Source organism: Cajanus cajan, chromosome 10, assembly GCF_000230855.2.
Source record: "Cajanus cajan strain Asha chromosome 10, NIPB_CcT2T_4, whole genome shotgun sequence".
Classification (NCBI taxonomy): Eukaryota; Viridiplantae; Streptophyta; class Magnoliopsida; order Fabales; family Fabaceae; genus Cajanus; species Cajanus cajan.
The window spans coordinates 26,130,391-26,148,720 of NC_138526.1; the positions used below are offsets into that span (position 1 = coordinate 26,130,391).

The 18,330-nt window shown below is 30.8% G+C and overlaps 2 protein-coding genes across 4 annotated transcripts; one reads left to right on the forward strand and one right to left on the reverse strand.

Annotated features, from left to right (window-relative positions):
- The first annotated feature begins 3,991 nt into the window (after positions 1 to 3,991).
- On the forward strand, positions 3,992 to 9,957 carry GA2 (Terpenoid cyclases/Protein prenyltransferases superfamily protein). 2 transcript variants are annotated; one of them, XM_020382023.3, is made up of 14 exons: positions 3,992 to 4,125; positions 4,751 to 4,803; positions 5,009 to 5,294; positions 5,364 to 5,544; positions 5,722 to 5,939; positions 6,038 to 6,158; positions 6,411 to 6,508; positions 6,599 to 6,822; positions 6,919 to 7,031; positions 7,124 to 7,222; positions 8,386 to 8,601; positions 8,705 to 8,846; positions 9,173 to 9,418; positions 9,507 to 9,957. In XM_020382023.3, exons 1-14 carry the CDS (start codon positions 4,074 to 4,076, stop codon positions 9,876 to 9,878), a joined length of 2,421 nt encoding a protein of 806 aa, XP_020237612.1. In that variant the 5' UTR covers positions 3,992 to 4,073; the 3' UTR covers positions 9,879 to 9,957. The 2 variants fall into 2 exon arrangements, with proteins under 2 accessions (XP_020237612.1, XP_020237613.1); XM_020382024.3 differs by lacking the exon at positions 4,751 to 4,803 and having other exon boundaries at positions 4,007 to 4,125.
- A 1,814-nt stretch (positions 9,958 to 11,771) lies between these two features.
- LOC109816874 (ribosomal protein L7/L12 domain-containing protein) lies at positions 11,772 to 14,623 on the reverse strand. 2 transcript variants are annotated; one of them, XM_020382026.3, is made up of 2 exons: positions 14,473 to 14,623; positions 11,772 to 12,676 (listed from the first exon to the last, which is right to left on the reverse strand). In XM_020382026.3, exon 2 carries the CDS (start codon positions 12,588 to 12,590, stop codon positions 11,937 to 11,939), a length of 654 nt encoding a protein of 217 aa, XP_020237615.1. In that variant the 5' UTR covers positions 12,591 to 12,676; positions 14,473 to 14,623; the 3' UTR covers positions 11,772 to 11,936. The 2 variants fall into 2 exon arrangements, with proteins under 2 accessions (XP_020237615.1, XP_020237616.1); XM_020382027.3 differs by lacking the exon at positions 14,473 to 14,623 and adding an exon at positions 13,299 to 14,414.
- Positions 14,624 to 18,330: the final 3,707 nt, after the last annotated feature.

Sequence of the window (18,330 nt, forward strand, 5' to 3'; positions counted from 1 at the left end):
TTCACTTGATAGGGTTTCTCATAGAAACCCACAGAGCACTCTAATTCATATCAGAACTTATCTATTTTCAAAATCAAACACATATTCACACTCAACATCACACAAGGAACGCAACATAACATTCAGAAAGCAAAACAGAAAACTTTCATATTTTGCCTGTTCTTAGAAGCATGCATTAGGCAAGGGATTGGGGGCCAATCCTGCTACCCAATAATTATTCCCACACCCCCGAGCGAGGTTTCTCACTCCCCCTTACCTGGATAAGCAGAAGATGAAGTTAGAGCAGAATCTGGTTGATCTCCTTCTCTTGGTTCTCCTTAGTCTTCAGAGAGCGTGTCACGGTGCAATGCCAAAGTATGTTATTTATAGATGTCAGCAATGGCCAGAACAACCCGTTTCAAATCCAGAACGACCCGTTCTTAAACCAGAATGACCCGTTCTGGAGTTGAGTTTTAACTCATAACGACGATGTTTGGAACGGCCCGTTCCCAAAGTGGAACGACCCGTTCTAGGTTCAAATTTTACTCATAATAGCCTATGTTGGAAACACCCGTTCTAATCTAGGGTTTATAGGCCTTTTTAGTAGTTTGGAACGACCTATTCCAGTTTGGGAACGGCCCGTTCTAGGCTACTAAATCACCATTATTGGGCTTTGAGCCTTCATATAATTTGTGAAAATCGGGGTGTTACAAAGTTGAAAGTTGAATCATGTAGTATGTTGCGAAGTTATATAGCTATGTTAGAATTATATATGAATAATGTTGATGTGTTGTTGAGTGTCATGTTGATCATAGTGTTGTAAATGAGTTGTGATAATGGTGATATGAGTTGAAAAGTTGTGTGTTGATTAAGTTGTTATGTTAAAAATTATAATGAGTTGTTGTGTTGTTGAGCTGTGTTGACCACTTAGGACTAGAGGAGATATTTTTGAAAGTTTCATATGTCGTTGTGTGAATATTGTGTTATGGTGCTCCAAGGGTCCAATTTGTTGAAAAACCCTTCTTGGGAAGTTGACCTTGAAGTGGATACTGTGTTGTTTTTCCTTTAAGACTTTGTTGGTACCATGTGTGGGCAAAGTCGAGACACACGTGTATGAAGCGACCATAGTATAGTGGCCAAGTCGAGCTATACTAATTACAAGTGACCAATCAAGTAAAGTACGAAGTTGGGAACTTAGTTCTTAACTGAGCATCGAAAGGTTGTGGTATTTGGAAGATAGTTGATAGGCTAATCTCATAGGAGGCTTAGTTAAGCTAGTTAATGTCGTGATAGGCCTGTACCCAACTATTTTATCCTAACATTAGTACTATACTTCCTTATTTAAGGGGAGACATCTAAGAAACTGAGTTGTTGTGTTGTGGATTATATCCAATTTGTTATTGATCTAGCAAGCCTGAAAGGATCACCTTGTGTTGTTGGTTTGGTAGGATCAAACTACTTAAACTGCTCACCTTATGTTATAGAAGATCTTCTAGTTGAAATGTGTGATGACACATATAGTTGTTGTGTTGAACATATGATGTGTTAAGATGATTGCGTTGTGCATATGCTACATTGAACTACGATGAAATGTGTTATTGTGTTGATTCAAAGTTGGATCATGTTGATTTGTGTTGTATGTTATGATGCTTTGTTGTTGTGTTGTCAAAAAATGAGATGATGATGTGATGTTCTTATGTTGTGTATATATATATATATATATATATATATATATATATATATATATATATATATATTTATTTATTTTTTTCCTAGCTTATTCTTGAGTGTTTCCATGTGGTTTGGACTGTGATGTTCATACATGATATGAGAGTAGGATAGGGATAAGGTTGGAGTGTTGCAGTAGATGTCATATAATGGCGTTGGAGCTGGATGTTTTGATAACTACCTACTGGCGGTAGATTTGTGTAGATAGTTATAGTTGTTTGACTGACAACTTAGTTGTATATTTATATATGTAGAATTACTGTATGTATATTACACATATTGGAGTAGACGTTTCATCTTTATATGCATGCAATATTGTATCTACTTTAGTATTTGTAAGTATGTGATCTTAAGTTAGTAGTTATGTCGTTTAGTGTAGGTACCATGATAGGTCGTTACATAAATTAAAAATATAATTTTTATGAATAATTAAATTAAAAATATATTTTAGAAACTTTTAATGATGATTATTTAATGATGTTAAGTAAAATACTCTAAATTAATATAATGAAAAAATAATAATATAGTACTTATATCTCTAGGGAGAAAAGTGTAATTTACATTAACAATATTAAGTTAAATAGATTAAATCATATATTTTAACATAAAAGGGAAAGGTAGTATAATACTCTTAATTCTCAAGCAAGAGTAATCTAATTTACTCTTATACATATGTGTTTTGCTTAGAGAAAAAAAAAAAGACTTACCCATTTTCACCATAATGAATCGACAATATAATACATGCATGTCTCAAAGATGGTAGTATAAAAAGGTATTGTAATAAAAATTGATGGTGATGTAAAAGATATTGCAATAAAAATTTATTGATAGTTCATAACACTTTTATAAAAAAAAATTAGAAATGAAGTTAAGTATTTTATATTTTTAAATTTATTATAGAAAGATAATGTATATTTTAAAATAAGAAAAGATGAAAATGTAATATTTAAAGTCGAGAAGAGTGTAATTCGCTTAATTTTATTGGAAAGGAGGAAAACAAGGAAAAACTCGCTTTTTCCTTTCTATTTATTTTTAATAAAAAGTAAATATAAAATAAAGTATATAATTAAATGAGTAAACTATTTATTCTTTTATGAGATAAAATTATTACATTACTCTTTCCTCTCTTCTTATATTAAAATATATTTTTTAGTTTATTTAATTTAATATCGTTAATGTAAATTACAGTCTTTTCTCTTAAGAATATAAATATTACGCTATTTACCTTCTATATGTTAAAATATGAAATAAATTACACTTTTATCTCTCAAAGATATAAAATATTATATTATCACTCTCATATTATATTAACTTAATATAGCTAAATAATATATCATTATAAGATTTTAAAAAATAATTTTAATTTAATTGTTCATAAAAATATATTTTTAATTTAATTATTCATTGAAAAAATACTTTTAATTAAAATATTTTATTTGATTGTCATTCATTCATTTAATTAAAAGGTTGTAAATTATATAATTAAATTTAAATTAATTATAAAATAATAAATAATAAAAATTATAAAATAGATTATATATGTATAATTTTATATACATGTGAATATATATATATATATATATATATATATAATATAATATAAATTAACATAAGAAGACAGAATAATGTAATATATATTTATATCTCTTTGAAGTGTAATTTACTCTAATTAAATATGAAAATAATATATTTAACTTGGTAAGTAGGGATAATTAAGAAATTTTCCTTACAATATAAAAGTATATATATAGCTAATTTTTTTATAGGAAAAAAATCGAATAATAAAAGGAAAGAACTTTATTCACTATTAAAATAAGAATTAAAAATTGCAACTCTCTTTTACATAAAACTATCATTAACAGTAAAAATTTATACAAACTTACTCTCTTTTTATTATAACTGTTGTGACTTGTGATAAGTCTATTAAATTCTCTCTTTTTTTTTATATATCTTTTCATTTAAATAAAATATACAGTGACACTACCCCCACTAATATATATAAACTGGTTTTAAACTTTTAACATGTAGGAAGTATTTTGTTGTCTCCATTGTACGGAGAAATTTAATGAATAAAAAATCACCTAATGCACATTAGATTATCAAAAAAAATCCAATTAATGCACATTAGATTGTCAAAACAAAGATCCAAAGTAAAATTCCTCGAATTTGTTACCTCGGGGTTGTTGTTGGTCCTGGTCCCATCATTCTCCTATTTCTGAATTTCTCTAACCAAAAAGATAATTAATAAATAAATAATTATAACACTACATTATATATTATATAATACAGTACACAACACATGCACTTTGCTTCACAATTTCACTGTTTTTCAACAGCAACATCATTCCTTTCACTCACTGGATGCCATGTCTCTCTCACGCCTCACCACCCCTCTCTGCTGCACTTCTTCAACTTCAGGTCCCCTTCTCTTTTGTTTCACAAGGGCCATGCAAGTTTTCACTTTTTGAATTGGATCATTTTTTTATATTTAATTTTCATTTCAAGAGCTTGGTGAAACTGCTACGTTGAACAAATATTGCATGTGTTTTGGAAGTTGCAGTGGCAAACTTACTGAAATGTGATTTTGGGTTTGTCAATTGATAGGGCCAGATTGGGGTGTTTGTTACTTGATTGGTTGATTCTTTAGTTATGTGATTCAATCTAAAGGGGCAAATGGTTGTAAGACATTGTTGGGTTAAACTGAAAGCGGAAAAATAAGTGAATTTCTGTGTTTTATGTGCGTATATGTAACTGAAAAGTTGAAGCTTTAAAGTGTATTAAGCATAATTTTTCTGAATAGTTCATCCCCTATGACAAAACATAAAGAATTTTATCTTTTGTAATATCTTACTGCTTTTAACAAGTTGCAGTATCTATTTGATGTTAGGAAATAGTAAATCCGAATTAGAAGTTTGACTTGATGTTGTTCCCCTCTTTTGTTTTATTTCAATGTTGGATCACTCTTGTTCTATGTGCATATGAAACCATGTACATCTCCTTATAATACTTCTAGGAAGGTCTAATAAGATTTCTTTTTTAACAGATTCTTTGATGACTGCATCAATTGTGAAGGAGAAAATGAACAGTACATCATTGGTATGACATGCATATGCTGATGTTATATCTATCTCTCTATTTTGTAAGCAATGTTTTGCAGTAGCGATTGCAGTTATAGTTTCATTGCAATCTTTGGTATTGCAAAAAATTGCGGTTGCAATTGCTGTCGTGATGTAGTCACAGAGACTTTAAAAACCTTGATATTCTTTAAACCTTGAGGAATAAACTGTTTTATTGCTTGTAGTGCCTTGAAGACTCAAAAGAAAGAATCAGGAAAATGTTCAACAAGGTTGAACTCTCTGTTTCTTCATATGATACAGCTTGGGTGGCAATGATTCCCTCTCCATCTTCTCCTCATGCACCATTTTTCCCTCAGTGCTTAAATTGGTTGTTGGATAATCAACTCCTAGACGGTTCCTGGGGTCTTCCTGATTGCCATCCATTACTGAGGAATGATGCTCTCTTATCTACCTTAGCATGCATCCTTGCATTAAAGCAATGGGGTGTTGGAGAAGATCAAATTAACAAGGGTACTTTACTCCTCCTAACTATTGCTTTCTCTGGTGTTGCATAAATGAAGTTTCTTGATATTCCTCCAGGTCTTCAGTTTATTGAGTCAAACATTACTTCAATCAATGATGAGAAGCAACACCCTCCCATAGGATTTGGTATACTTTTTCCTTCTATGATTGAATATGCACAAAATTTGGGCATTAACCTTCCAATTGGAGCTACAAGCTTGGAAACAATGATCCAAAAGAGAGAACTAGAGCTGCAAAGGTAGCATTTTAGCTTTATACTGTATGCATTTCAAGATTTTTCCTGTCTTTGAAATATTTATGAATTTTGGGGTCCTTTGGCCAACTTCTTGGTGCCAAGAATTTCGAAGTAGAGAGATCTTATTTTCCATTTTGCTTAAATTCCCTAAGCTGGCCTCTTTCTGATGCATCTCTTTAGAGGTAGTGAAAGCAACTCACAAGGGTGGAGAGAATATCTAGCATATGTTTCAGAAGGAATGCTGGAATCACAAGACTGGAAAACAGTCATGAAATATCAAAGAAAGAATGGATCTTTGTTTAATTCACCCGCTACAACAGCAGCTGTTTTTAAGCACCTTAAGAATGCTGAATGTCTTAATTACCTCCAATCCTTATTAGAGAAGTTTGGGAATGCAGGTATGTTTCCAGACTTATGTTTTTCTTAATTTAGTTTCACTGACTATTTTTTTGTAGATTAATTGGCCTCTCTTTTTTTTTTAAAAAAAAATTATCAGTTCCAACAATTTATCCTCTGGATATATATGTGCGTCTCTATATGATTGATAGTCTTGAAAGGTTGGGTATTAATCATCATTTCAAAGAGGAAATTCGAAGTGTATTGGATGAAACATACAGGTAATAACCCATTTGAGGTGCATGCACTTGTTTATGTAAAATATTAACATTATGTCAGTAACTGGAGAAGTAGGAAAGAAATTATAAAAGTGTGTGATGAAAATATAGATACCATTTTATTTATTGTATTCACCATCCTTCAATAGTAAGCTTGAAAACACTCAAACATTTATCAAAGCATATGAACTTTTCATTTTCATCCATTGAATCTCTCTGTATATATAATTTGTGGAAAAAAAAAAAAAAAAACAGATATTGGATCCAAGGAGTGGAAGATATATTCTTAGACCCCACCACCTGTGCAATGGCTTTTCGAATGTTGCGTCTCAATGGCTATGATGTATCTTCAGGTTGGATCATTTGTAACGTTTTAGTAGTTCAGAATTTTTGCCTTTTAGATCAAGGCCAAAGAAGCTAATCTGTATATTGTATCTTTGCAGATCCATTTTATCAATATTCTGAAGATAAATTTGCCGACTCCTTGAAAGGGTACTTGAAGGATGCTGGTGCTGTTATAGAGTTATATAGGGCTTCACAAGCCATTATACATCCTGATGAATCAGTTTTGGTGAGACAAGGTTTGTGGACAAAACATCTTTTGAAGCAGGAATCCTCCCCTTACCAATTATATGCTGATAAACTTCGTCATTATGTTGACCTAGAGGTAGTTTCTTGTCTTAATCTTTCCAAAAATTAGTTACATATTTTTATACAATCTTATAATCCTTCCTGAAAACTGCAATATCTTTTTGTATTTTAGGTCAATGATCTTCTTAATTTTCCTTATCATGCAAATTTGGAACGATTGTTAAACCGGAGATCAATGGAGCATTATAATGTAGAAGAAACAAGAATTTTAAAAACATCATACAGGTGGGCGTTTGATAATTTGTTTCCCTTGTCTCAAGTTCCTTATTTTGTTCCCCTCTTTTTGAAATCAAATCCATGACTGTTGTATGGTTCAGATCTTGCAATCTTGCAAACCAAGAAATTCTAAAGCTAGCAGTAGAAGACTTCAATATCTGCCAATCAATACAAATCGAAGAGTTGAAACAGCTTTCAAGGTATATTTTGTTTTTTCTCTTTTTAAATTTTCAAATATATACATTAGGCTATAAATCCATTTAGAAAGATCATAATAATAGATGAAGGTATGGTAATGCAAACCACAGACAGTTTTAAGTGTATCTTCCTCATGCTTTCACTTTGGCCTGAAATCATTGAGGAATCTGGGTTCTTTTGTTCAAGCTACGGTTTATGCTTGGTTATGTAGAAACTTTCTTCAAACATGTATCATGAAGGTAGTATCCAACTCATTTTGATTTTTGACCGAGGAACATGCACTATGTTGAACTCAACTGTTTGAACAGATGAACTGGAGGTGAAAGAATTCTGGAATTGAACCAGAATTTGTAGGACCAAACACTAAGACAGGCCTATGCCTTAACAATGACTCTCCTCCTTCAAACTAACCACAGCAAATAAACTGTCAGACCTACATAAGAAACACCCATAAAATTGCCACACAACATATCATATTATTAATTCTTTTTAGTACAGAGCAGCCTAAGAACATTAGCTACTTGGAGTGCTATAAGAACATGAGCTGTAATAATAAGATCATTGTAGAACATATCATATTATTAATTCTTTTTAGTACAGAGCAGCCTAAGAACATTAGCTACTTGGAGTGCTATAAGAAAATGAGCTGTAACAATAAGATCATTGTCTAACTTCTCTTTAATGAAGTGTCTATTTATCTCAATGTGTTTGGTCCTGTCATGTTGAACTGGATTGTGAGCAATACTAATGGCTGACTCCTGACTTCTTGTCATGAAAAACTTCATAGGGATTTCAACTTTAATCCAGAGATCATCAAGAATAATCTTCATTCATAGTCCTTCACATATGCCCTGTGCCAAAGCTCAAAACTCAGCCTCAGCACTAGACCAAGCAGCCACATTCTGCTTCTTGCTCCTCCAAGTCACCAAATTTCCCCCTCAATAACACACAGTACCCAGAATTTGTAGGACAGAACATTAACATGGGCACAAGCCTTCCCAAGGAATCTCACTACTTCAAACAATTGACAAATTATCTCATAATGAATCAGAAAACTGTCACACCTACTTAAGAACACACCTAACTTCCATAAAGCACAACTCATAACTGTCCTATCTCAGATCCTCAAATTTGATCAAACTGTACTATACTATATCATACGCAGGTGGGTTGTTGAGAACAGACTAGACACGCTAAAATTTGCAAGGCAGAAACTGGCTTATTGTTACTTCTCCAGTGCAGCTACTCTTTTCTCCCCTGAACTTTCTGATGCTCGCATATCATGGGCAAAAAATGGGGTGCTCACGACAGTTGTTGATGATTTCTTTGATGTTGGGGCTTCTGAAGAGGAACAAGTGGACCTTATTCAACTAGTTGAGAAGTATATTCTTATTATTAATTGACACGGCCATCTGTTGATTTTTAACTGAATTCTATCACAATTTTCCTGCACAAACAGTGATGTTATGACATTTGAACTGCAGGTGGGATGTAGATATCAATACTGTTAGTTGTTCTGAGACAGTTAAGATAATATTTTCTGCAATTCACAACACAGTTTGTGAGATTGGAGAGAAATCAGTCAAGCGGCAAGGACGCAATGTGAAAAACAATGTTATCAAGATTGTGAGACATTTCTTCATGTTTCTGCCTGCATTTTCTACTAATGCTGTTTTGATTTTCCAATACAGTCAATTGTCACCAGTGTCATGTTTTGGGTAATATCAAAAGTGTAGCCCTGAAACATTTATGCACCAGTCCCTCAAATTAAAGAAAATTTCTAATGCTGAATATTTCCCATGCAAAACCTTAACACGACCTGTTATGCATATTAATGGAATACTAGTTTGACAACTTTAGATTTACTACAATGACTTGAAAATTTGCATAGGAGTTCTTCCAAATAAGATAATTTTCTTAACCAGTGGATTGAATTTTTCTACTTTTTACAGTGGTTGAATTTGATCCAGTCAATGTTTAAAGAATCTGAGTGGTTGAGAACCAAGACTTTGCCAACAATTGATGAGTATATGCAAAATGCATACATATCATTTGCCTTAGGTCCAATTGTTCTTCCAGCTCTCTATCTTGTTGGACCTAAGCTTTCAGATGAAGTTATTGAAAATCAGGAGTTGAACTATCTATATAAGCTCATGAGCACTTGCGGTCGTCTTCTTAATGATATTCACAGTTTTAAGGTATATACTATTACTATATAGTCCACATCCTTGCTTCCTTGATTCCCTTCCTGGTTTTAAGGTGACTAATGTTTTTGTCTCTTTGTAGAGAGAATTCGAGGAAGGGAAATTGAATGCACTGGCTTTGCGTATTGCTCAAGGAACTGGAGTTATTACTGCAGAAGATGCCACCAAAGAGATGATGGGTATTGCTGAGGAAAAGAGAATAGAACTCCTGAGATTAATTTTGCAGGAGAAAGAAAGTGTAGTTCCCAGAGAATGCAAGGATTTGTTTTGGAAAATGATAAAAGTGTTGCATCTGTTTTACATGAAGGATGATGGATTTACTGCACATGACATGTACTCTAGTGTAAATGCAGTAATTAAAGATCCTGTCATCCTTAATGAATTGTTAGTACATGCTCAGCAGAACCTTAGTCCTGTCAAAGCCACTAATGTTGTAATGCCCCAGTCTAATTAGAATTAGACATGACAAGCAAGACGTGCACTTGCTTTTGGATTCTATATAAATAAAATGGCCCAATCTTTCCTAAGTTTAACTGATTTGTTTTGTTTTGCTTTGTTTTTATCTCTTTTAATCTTGGTACTTTTCATGATGATCATTTTTTTGTCTTGGTGTCTTAGGATCCAATCCTTAACCATAAATGTTAAGGATGCATCCCTGTAACGTTTTCTGGTGGATGAGATGAGGTTAAAGAGATGTCATTGCTCATTTGCGCAATTACTTTGAGTATGGTCCCCTTTGTCTGCTGACCCGCATAGTCACTAAACTTGGGGTTGGCATTCAGCTAGGAAAGAAAGGGATAGGTGCTAACTAGAATTTGATAAGCTAAATTAGCAAACAATATATGCTAATCTAGCATATTTATTTGAACAGGGTGTGTTATAAACTTTTTTAGTAGCGAATTTGATTCTCATGAATAAAAACTTGAACGTGCAATGTAACACCAGACAGCAAAAGGATTTAGGAAATGCTTAACAAGTAATCATGGTTAGATTACTAAAATTGGCGGGGATGTGAAAGTAAACTAAACAAAATGAAAGCATTATAGTTTTTCCCTTATATAGTAAAGGATATTGCTAACAAGTTTCATAAGAGCATTTATTAAGAAATAAATAGAACTTTTTTATTAGAAATAATGGTAAAATTACATTATTAAAAATCATAATGGGATGTGATGGTAATACTTTAGAGTTTTTCTTCAAGGGAAATTGTTAACATTCTCCTATAATAAATACATTTAGAAGTCATAAAACAAAAAAATAAAAATAAATGATAAAAAATGAAAACTCTTTATTTGTATGATCTCTTCCAAACTCATGATAATATTTTGTCATTTAATATATTGTTTCCATGCTACATTAGAACTATATGTCAATGTCTTCTTGATACGAAACACACTAACGGTTCTGCGCCTCTTATTAAAAACTTCAATAATAACAAGAAACTGAAATCAATTTCATTTGTCACCAAAAGATAATAATGCGAGAGCTCATATTATTATTGCTTGTTGATAACAAGAAACTTCACCAAACTGAAATCAATTTTCAAGCATTATCATTGCTTGTTGCTTCAGTGTTATCAATAGAGAAACATAAATGCTAGAGCTCCACAAAGCCACTTCATTGTTAGTATCTATTTGCATAAGGCATTGTTTGTCTATTTAGGATATCTTTCCAATCGATGTTCAATTCCTTCTATGCATGCTAAATAAATAAAACTTGTGAAAGTGTTTAGCAGAAAACTTCTTAGGGAGATTACCATTTTACTAATAGGATTTCGTTTTGGCAGTTCATTATGTTTAAAGCATCATCTGTAGTATATCATACAAAGTTAAATCAGTACATAAACAATATGCTTAGAGCCAGCACAGAACAGTACTCACTTCAGTAAAGTACAGAAATTAGAAAATTGAAAAGATTACTTCATTGGTCAAACTTAAATAAAAATTACATGTTTATAAAATTCCAAAAGTCGTTTGCATAGTAAAGATTTAAAGCAATTACTCACTTATATCATTCATTTCCTTTAACAAACAGCAACTACATCCAGTTATCTTCATAATCTAATGTGGCTGTCAAGATCCTCATGAAGTCATGTTCCATGTTACTATGGTCTTAGGAACCTAGAGACCCATTTAAAAAAGTGTATCTAAAGGAAAGAAAGATTAACCAGTGTTATGGTCCTAGTATGAAGGTTCACGGGGTCAAAGATCGTAAGAGTCCATCGCCGGTAACTACAAAATTCAATTGACACAAGATGTCTTAATTTAATTGTAGAAAGTAATGTTAATATTGTTTGCAGATCCATATTGTACGTAGGAATACAAATTTTATTCCAGTAAGAGGGAAATGAAGAATAATGTTGCAAAGCTGCATAAAATCAAATTTCAGTTTAAGCTACAAAATTAACACAGCATTAGCAAAATTTGCAGTATCATTGGCCAACAATGTGAAACTTTTCTAAATTTCAGACAACTAAAAATTCTGAAAGCTGGAAGAAACAACATACATCACTTCATTCCATAACAACTTTGGCACCAAGGGCTTTCAATTTCTCTATTATCTGCTCCCCTTCTTCCTTTGAAACACCTTTCTTTATAACAGAAGGTGTTTTTTCCACTAAATCCTTTGCCTCCTTCAAACCTAAATCAGTAAAGCCCCGGACCTCCTTAATTATTTTAATTTTGGAAGCCGCTTCATAGGACTCGAGTTTCAATTCGAAGACAGTTTTTTCCGGCTTTTGCTCCTCCTTTGAAGCTGTTGGTGCTTTTGCTGCCATTCCAGCCAAATTTGCTGCAGCTCCTGCTTTCATAAATCCCACATTAGGCATCTCCTTCACCCCCATTTTCTTCATCAGAACAAGACCCAATTCTGCAGCTTCAGCTACCGTAAGTGACGCGATTTCATCAACAAGCCTGAAAACTCTCTCCGATGGAGGGCCTCGATGATTGTTGGGATCAAATGTAGCAGGATCAAAATCAGCTGGGAGACTTCTTTGGTCAATTTCCACTTCCTCTACATCCTCCTCCTCCTCTTTCCGAGCAGGTTGACCAAAACTTCTGGAAAATACATTTATGTTACTAGCACTAAGCCGTACTACTGTTGGATGAAGGGGTTGTCTATACAAACTATTGGGTAGATAATGCCTTATTCTCAAAAGCAAACTCATTCTTGGTTTGTAGCACTGCGATCTCTCAATGCCAAATCAGTCCAGCTTGACACACATTGTGAACTCCTAATCAATAATTAAACAACCTGAAAACAGAACAAAACAGAGCAGAGCATTTTTTTAAACATTATCATCCAAAGCTTGTTGAAATATTGTATATCTTATACATGGATGATGTCATGGATCAAACTTTCAACTAACAAGATTATCACAACCAGAAAAATCATATGCTAGGATCACAGAATAGAAAGAAAAGTGCAACAAGTGTTAACTGTTAAGAGTAAAAATTAAAAAGTAAACTACCAAGGATATGTTTGGATATACTTCTCCAAAAGCACTTAGACAAGAAAATTAGGAGGAAAAATATAGAGCTGTCAAAACAGGTCATCCAATCCACCACAGGTTGGCCAATAGATGGGTCAACCCAACCCGACTTACCTTATAGTGAACTTACAAAAAATGAGCTTAATCTGGTTCACCACAAGTTGATGGATTAAATAGGTTAGCTCACTTAATTTTAAAACATTAAAAGAAACCTTTTTTTTTTTTCTAATGTTCAGCCCTCCTACGGTTCCAGCCATAATCAATAAATAACTATTAATCATGTTATTTGATCTTGATAGAACTAGAAACTAATTTAACTATGCGAATTGGAACTGAAAACTAATTTCAGTAAATAACTAATTAATAAACTATGCAAAGTCGTACCCGTGGGTGTGGAACAGTGACGGCAGGAGGGTTGTGTGTGGAACAGGGGCGGTTGCACAAGAGCGGTGCTAGGTGGCTGTCACAAAGACATCGAGCCGGAAGAGACAACCCTAAGTCCCTAACACGGAAATGTCTAAGTGAATGATGTCATGTAACCCTCCGTCAGTTGCTGGACTTGGACTGTGGATTTTGATTTTTTTAATTTTTTTTTTACGTCAGTGGGCTGTGGGTTCATTTTTATTTTTTCTTGTGTTAGTGGATTGATGAGCTAGCCTGACTCACCACGAATTCAACCCGGGTGAGCCGGGTTTTTAGTGAACTAGGTTGAATTTTCTATGGTATTGAAATTTGCAAATTCTTTTGGACTTAACTCGGTGAGTCCAATTAGTTCATGGGTTGTAACCTGTTTTAACAGCTCTAAGAGAATGAAATAAATTTTCTTATAAACTAAAATTAGCGTATAATCTCAATTCTCAAGTCATGGACCCCAATGCCACGCATAATCTATGGATGATTTCATAGAAGTGAACAGTTCTTGAAAGTTGAAAGAAACATTTAGAAGCTACTCGAAGTTAATAGCTTAAAAATATTGTAAATATAAGAATAATGAGCATATAGAAAACACATGAAACCACAAATCACCCGACTAACAAATTCCTAAACATGTTTCATCATGCCCGCACAACCAAATCTTATTCAGCTTACAACAAAGAATACATTCCAAAAATAAGTTTTACCCTCCTTCCCCACCCTAAAAAGATGCACATTTATTAACACCACCAAGTTATGAAACTCCAAAATAAAACACAGAAAATAACACAATAATATAAAATACCAAAAATAAAAACCAACGGCCTTTGCCACTGACACAGAACATTAAACATCAAAAGCATCAAATCATCATTCCAAGAGAATCACTTGCAAAAGTCAGCTAAACCAAACCCAAGATGCAAGCAAACAAAAATTAAAGAGAATAAGTCCCTTCTTTTTTTTCTGCAATATACAACGTTTACAGGTAAAACAAACATCATTCACCCCTAAATCAAATACGAGAAAGAAAAAAAAGACATTTTGGCAAATACCCAAAATTATTTTCCCAAACTTAAGGATGCCCAGAAAGAAGAAAACATAAATCATTGAGCAGAACGAAGAATCGGAGAGACCCAATTGTTACCTTAGTCTTAATCTGAGGTCACAGTCGCTTAACAACACCAAAGGAAGAACCAAGAAAAACAGCAGCAATGGTAGTAACCAGTGAAAAGCCTCGTTCCAGTGTGGGTAGGTTTGCACTTCGCAGAAAATTTAAAAAAAAAAAATTAAAAATTAAAAAATTGGTGGCATTGGTAGGTCTGGGCTTGAATGCGCTTTCATTGGGCCGGCCCGTTAACGCTTATTAAGGGGTCTATTTTTTTTTCTTATGATATATACACCATTTTATGATAAGTACACCTTTTAAAAAAAAAATTTAATATATTTAATTTTTTATTTTTAGGTATCTAATTTTTAATTTAGTATTTTTTTTATTTGTTTACATATATTTTTCTACTCATGATATATATATTAAATACACCTTCTTTTCCTTTTTTAATAAAAATAAATTCTTGAAATATTATGAACATAAAAAATAAGAAAAAAATTATAAATTAAAAAACAAAAGAATAAAAATAAAAAATACAGGATAAAAAATTAAAGATATTTTAAAAATAAAAAAGAGGAGGTGTACTTATAATTAAAAAGGTGGTGTATATATATCATCAACCATTTTTTTCTTACTTTCCAGATTTAAAAATTTTGTTTTAAGTTTTTTTAATTTTAAAAAAATTATTTTAATCTTTCAATATATTTTCGATGTCTTAAATTTAAATTTTATATTTTTAATTACAAAACACAATATATATATATATATATATATATATATATATATATATATATATAGTCCCTCTGCTCACATGTTACTAATAAATCTACTAAAAAAAAAATTTCCTATGACTGAATATGTCGAACATAATTCTCATACTACTGTCCTTACAAGTAATGTATTGGATTAGGATTTTAAAGGACTTTTTTAGTTAAAAAAAATCCTGCGGATTTTAAAAGACTTTGCAGGATTTTCATGACTTTTAAGATTTTGCAGGATTCTATAAGACTTAAAATCAGGATTTTAATGGATTCTGCAAGACTTTTAAATCAGGATTTTAATGGATTCTGTGGGATTTTGTGGATTTTGTAGATTTTTTGTGGAGTTTTGACATTTGATAAGATTTTAAAATAAAATTCATACATTCAAATTTAAAAAGAGTCAAAGACAAAAATAATAAAAAAACAATAATGTCTAGATAAATAATAATAATAATAATAATAATAATAATTGTCCATAATATCCTATCCTCTTTTTATAGCATCTACTATCAATTGTAACAATTCATCGGAATCCTCCTTATTCCAAGCTTCATATTTTTTTCTCTTTTCCTTTTCCTTTATTATTTCCTTGTAAATCTCCCATTTGAATTACTAAAACAATATATGTTGAAAACTAGTTATATAAATAATTATGGATAAGAGACAAAATCAATAAAATTATATTATTATTTTTAGAAGCACACCAATCATACAAGATCAAATATATCTTGGTTATCCCAATGGATCAAATACCTCAGCCATTATAAAAAAAAAAAACATGCAAAAACAGAAATATAGAAACATAAGATAATTTTTTATATAAAAAAAATCAGTATATTTGATACTGGGAAAATATTTAGATATATAATTTTTTTTTATATAAACAAAAGTATTTAGATATAGAGAATATATATATATATATATATATATATATATATATATATATATATATATAATTTAGTTATATATTATATGATAATTTTTAACGATATTTATAAATGTAAATTATTCTAACAAATGTTTTAACAATATTTTCTTTTTTTAAAAAAAATAAGCTAATGAAGGCATAAATCCTAAACCCTAAAAAATTAGATACTACAATGTCTTATGTTAATTTTCTTTTTTTAAAATATAAAAAAAATCCTAATTTTATAATATAAAAATAAAAAGAAAAATTCATAGTAAAAAAAATAAAATAATTGTTGAGTCATAAAATGAGGAAGGATAAGAGTAACAAATTAAGGGAAGGAGAGAGATCGCAATTTTTATGCTGAGAGAGTTCTTCTCCCAATTAAGATCCATTTTCATCTCATTCTACTCACAGAAACCCTAACAAATTCATCTTATATATATATATATATATATATATATATATATATATATATATATATATATATATATATATATATATATATATATATATGTAGAGATTATGATATCAATTTCATCTTTCACCTTTTTCTTTTCTTGACGTGTGTTATAAAAAAAATTATCACTTGAAAGTTAAAATTTCAATCGTTTTTTTGTGTTATATAAAGGAACAAATTCAACTACATAGAATAAAATAAAGCAAGTCAATTAAAGAGAACTAACAGAAAAATATAACAAGTCAATGACACTATCATTTACATATCAAAGTTTCACAAAATAGGGGAATGAGATGAGAACAGTACTACAATATTATATATGAGCAATGAATAATAGTGTAGTATTATTAGTAGAGAAAAAAATGGAGAAGACAGGAGCATAGAAAAAAAACATATGAAAAATTCACTTGAAAATTCTTGAAACACTTGAAAAGTCACTTCAAACAATCCTTCAAAATCCGATGGGTTTGGATGGGATTGTTTTATGAATCTGGTATTTATAGATAACACTAGAAAGTCCTTCAAAATCCCTCTCATACAACAATCCTTTAAAATCTTTATATTTTTGAATACCAATGGATTGTTTTTAAGTTGTAAAAAATCTCAAATGAATACCAGTGGATTTTAATGGACTCTTTAAAAAATCTTGAAAATCCAGATTGAATACCACTGGATTGTTTTTAAGTGACATAAAATCCTGATTGAATACCAATGGACTTTTTTACTCAAAAAAAAGTCTTTTAAAATCCTACGAAATCCTAAACCAATACACCCCCCTAAGTCAACTGATACTATATAACTCTTTCATTTTTTTCACTCTTGATTATGTTATTAATGGTCTTTAGGGACTAAAGTAATGTTTTTTAAAATTACAAGAATTAAAAAGATAAATTTTAAATTTTAAATATCAAAATATTTTTTTTATAATTTGAAGAGTAAAAACATAAATTTTAAATTTGGAAGATAAAAATATATATCCCAAATTTGGAGGACAAAAATATAAATAAACCTAATTTTTTTTTTAAAATTTACTTATGTTTATAATTTTGAATATTCTATCAATTCATTGTCAAATCAATTTACATTTAGATTAAAAATCGAGGTCAAATGTTTCTACAGGTTTTCATATTTGTTTAAAAGCATAAAGCTAATATTTCGATTGAATTCAATTTTAACAAATAGAATTGTCTGTGCATTTAGATCTTAATCAAAGCACAGAATTAAAATTTTTAACTCAACTATGGGTTTTTCAATTAGAATGTTGGAAACTATTTGGTTTGATATAAAAAGAATGGCCTACAATTGATTCTTTGATTTATCAGATTTAAAAAATGGAAAATTGTATCAAAATTTTAAGTCTAATTAAAATCGAAATATACTACAATTGAAACAATTTCCACTATAAACACATACTAAAAATTTTGATCCATGGCATCTTTCAAATTCCACATACGAATATGTTTATAGCTTAAAAAACTTCAAAGAAAATCACCTTATTAGTTTGTATGAAAATAATATAAAAATATCAAAATTAAGTGATAGGAAACTTAATTCTATTTAAGTCGTTCCAAATTTGAGCTTTATTAATGAAAAATATATTAGAAGATACTTTATCTCATAAATCAATTAAGTCGACTCAACTAAGATTAATCAAAGTCCAATGACTTAGTTTATGAATATCAAGAGTTTCATTAAAAAAAAATGTGTTTAAAGTAATTTGAAAGCCCGGAAGGATTAAGTAGAGTTTTATTTAAAAATAATAATAA

Excerpts from the sequence above, each read along its gene's own strand:
- LOC109816874 (XM_020382026.3), bottom strand. The coding sequence starts at position 12,590 with ATGAGTTTGCTTTTGAGAATAAGGCATTATCTACCCAATAGTTTGTAT.
- GA2 (XM_020382023.3), top strand. The coding sequence starts at position 4,074 with ATGTCTCTCTCACGCCTCACCACCCCTCTCTGCTGCACTTCTTCAACT. Across the intron at positions 6,509-6,598 it reads TGGCTATGATGTATCTTCAG|ATCCATTTTATCAATATTCT; the intron begins GTTGGATCATTT and ends GTATCTTTGCAG. Across the intron at positions 6,823-6,918 it reads GTCATTATGTTGACCTAGAG|GTCAATGATCTTCTTAATTT; the intron begins GTAGTTTCTTGT and ends TTTGTATTTTAG.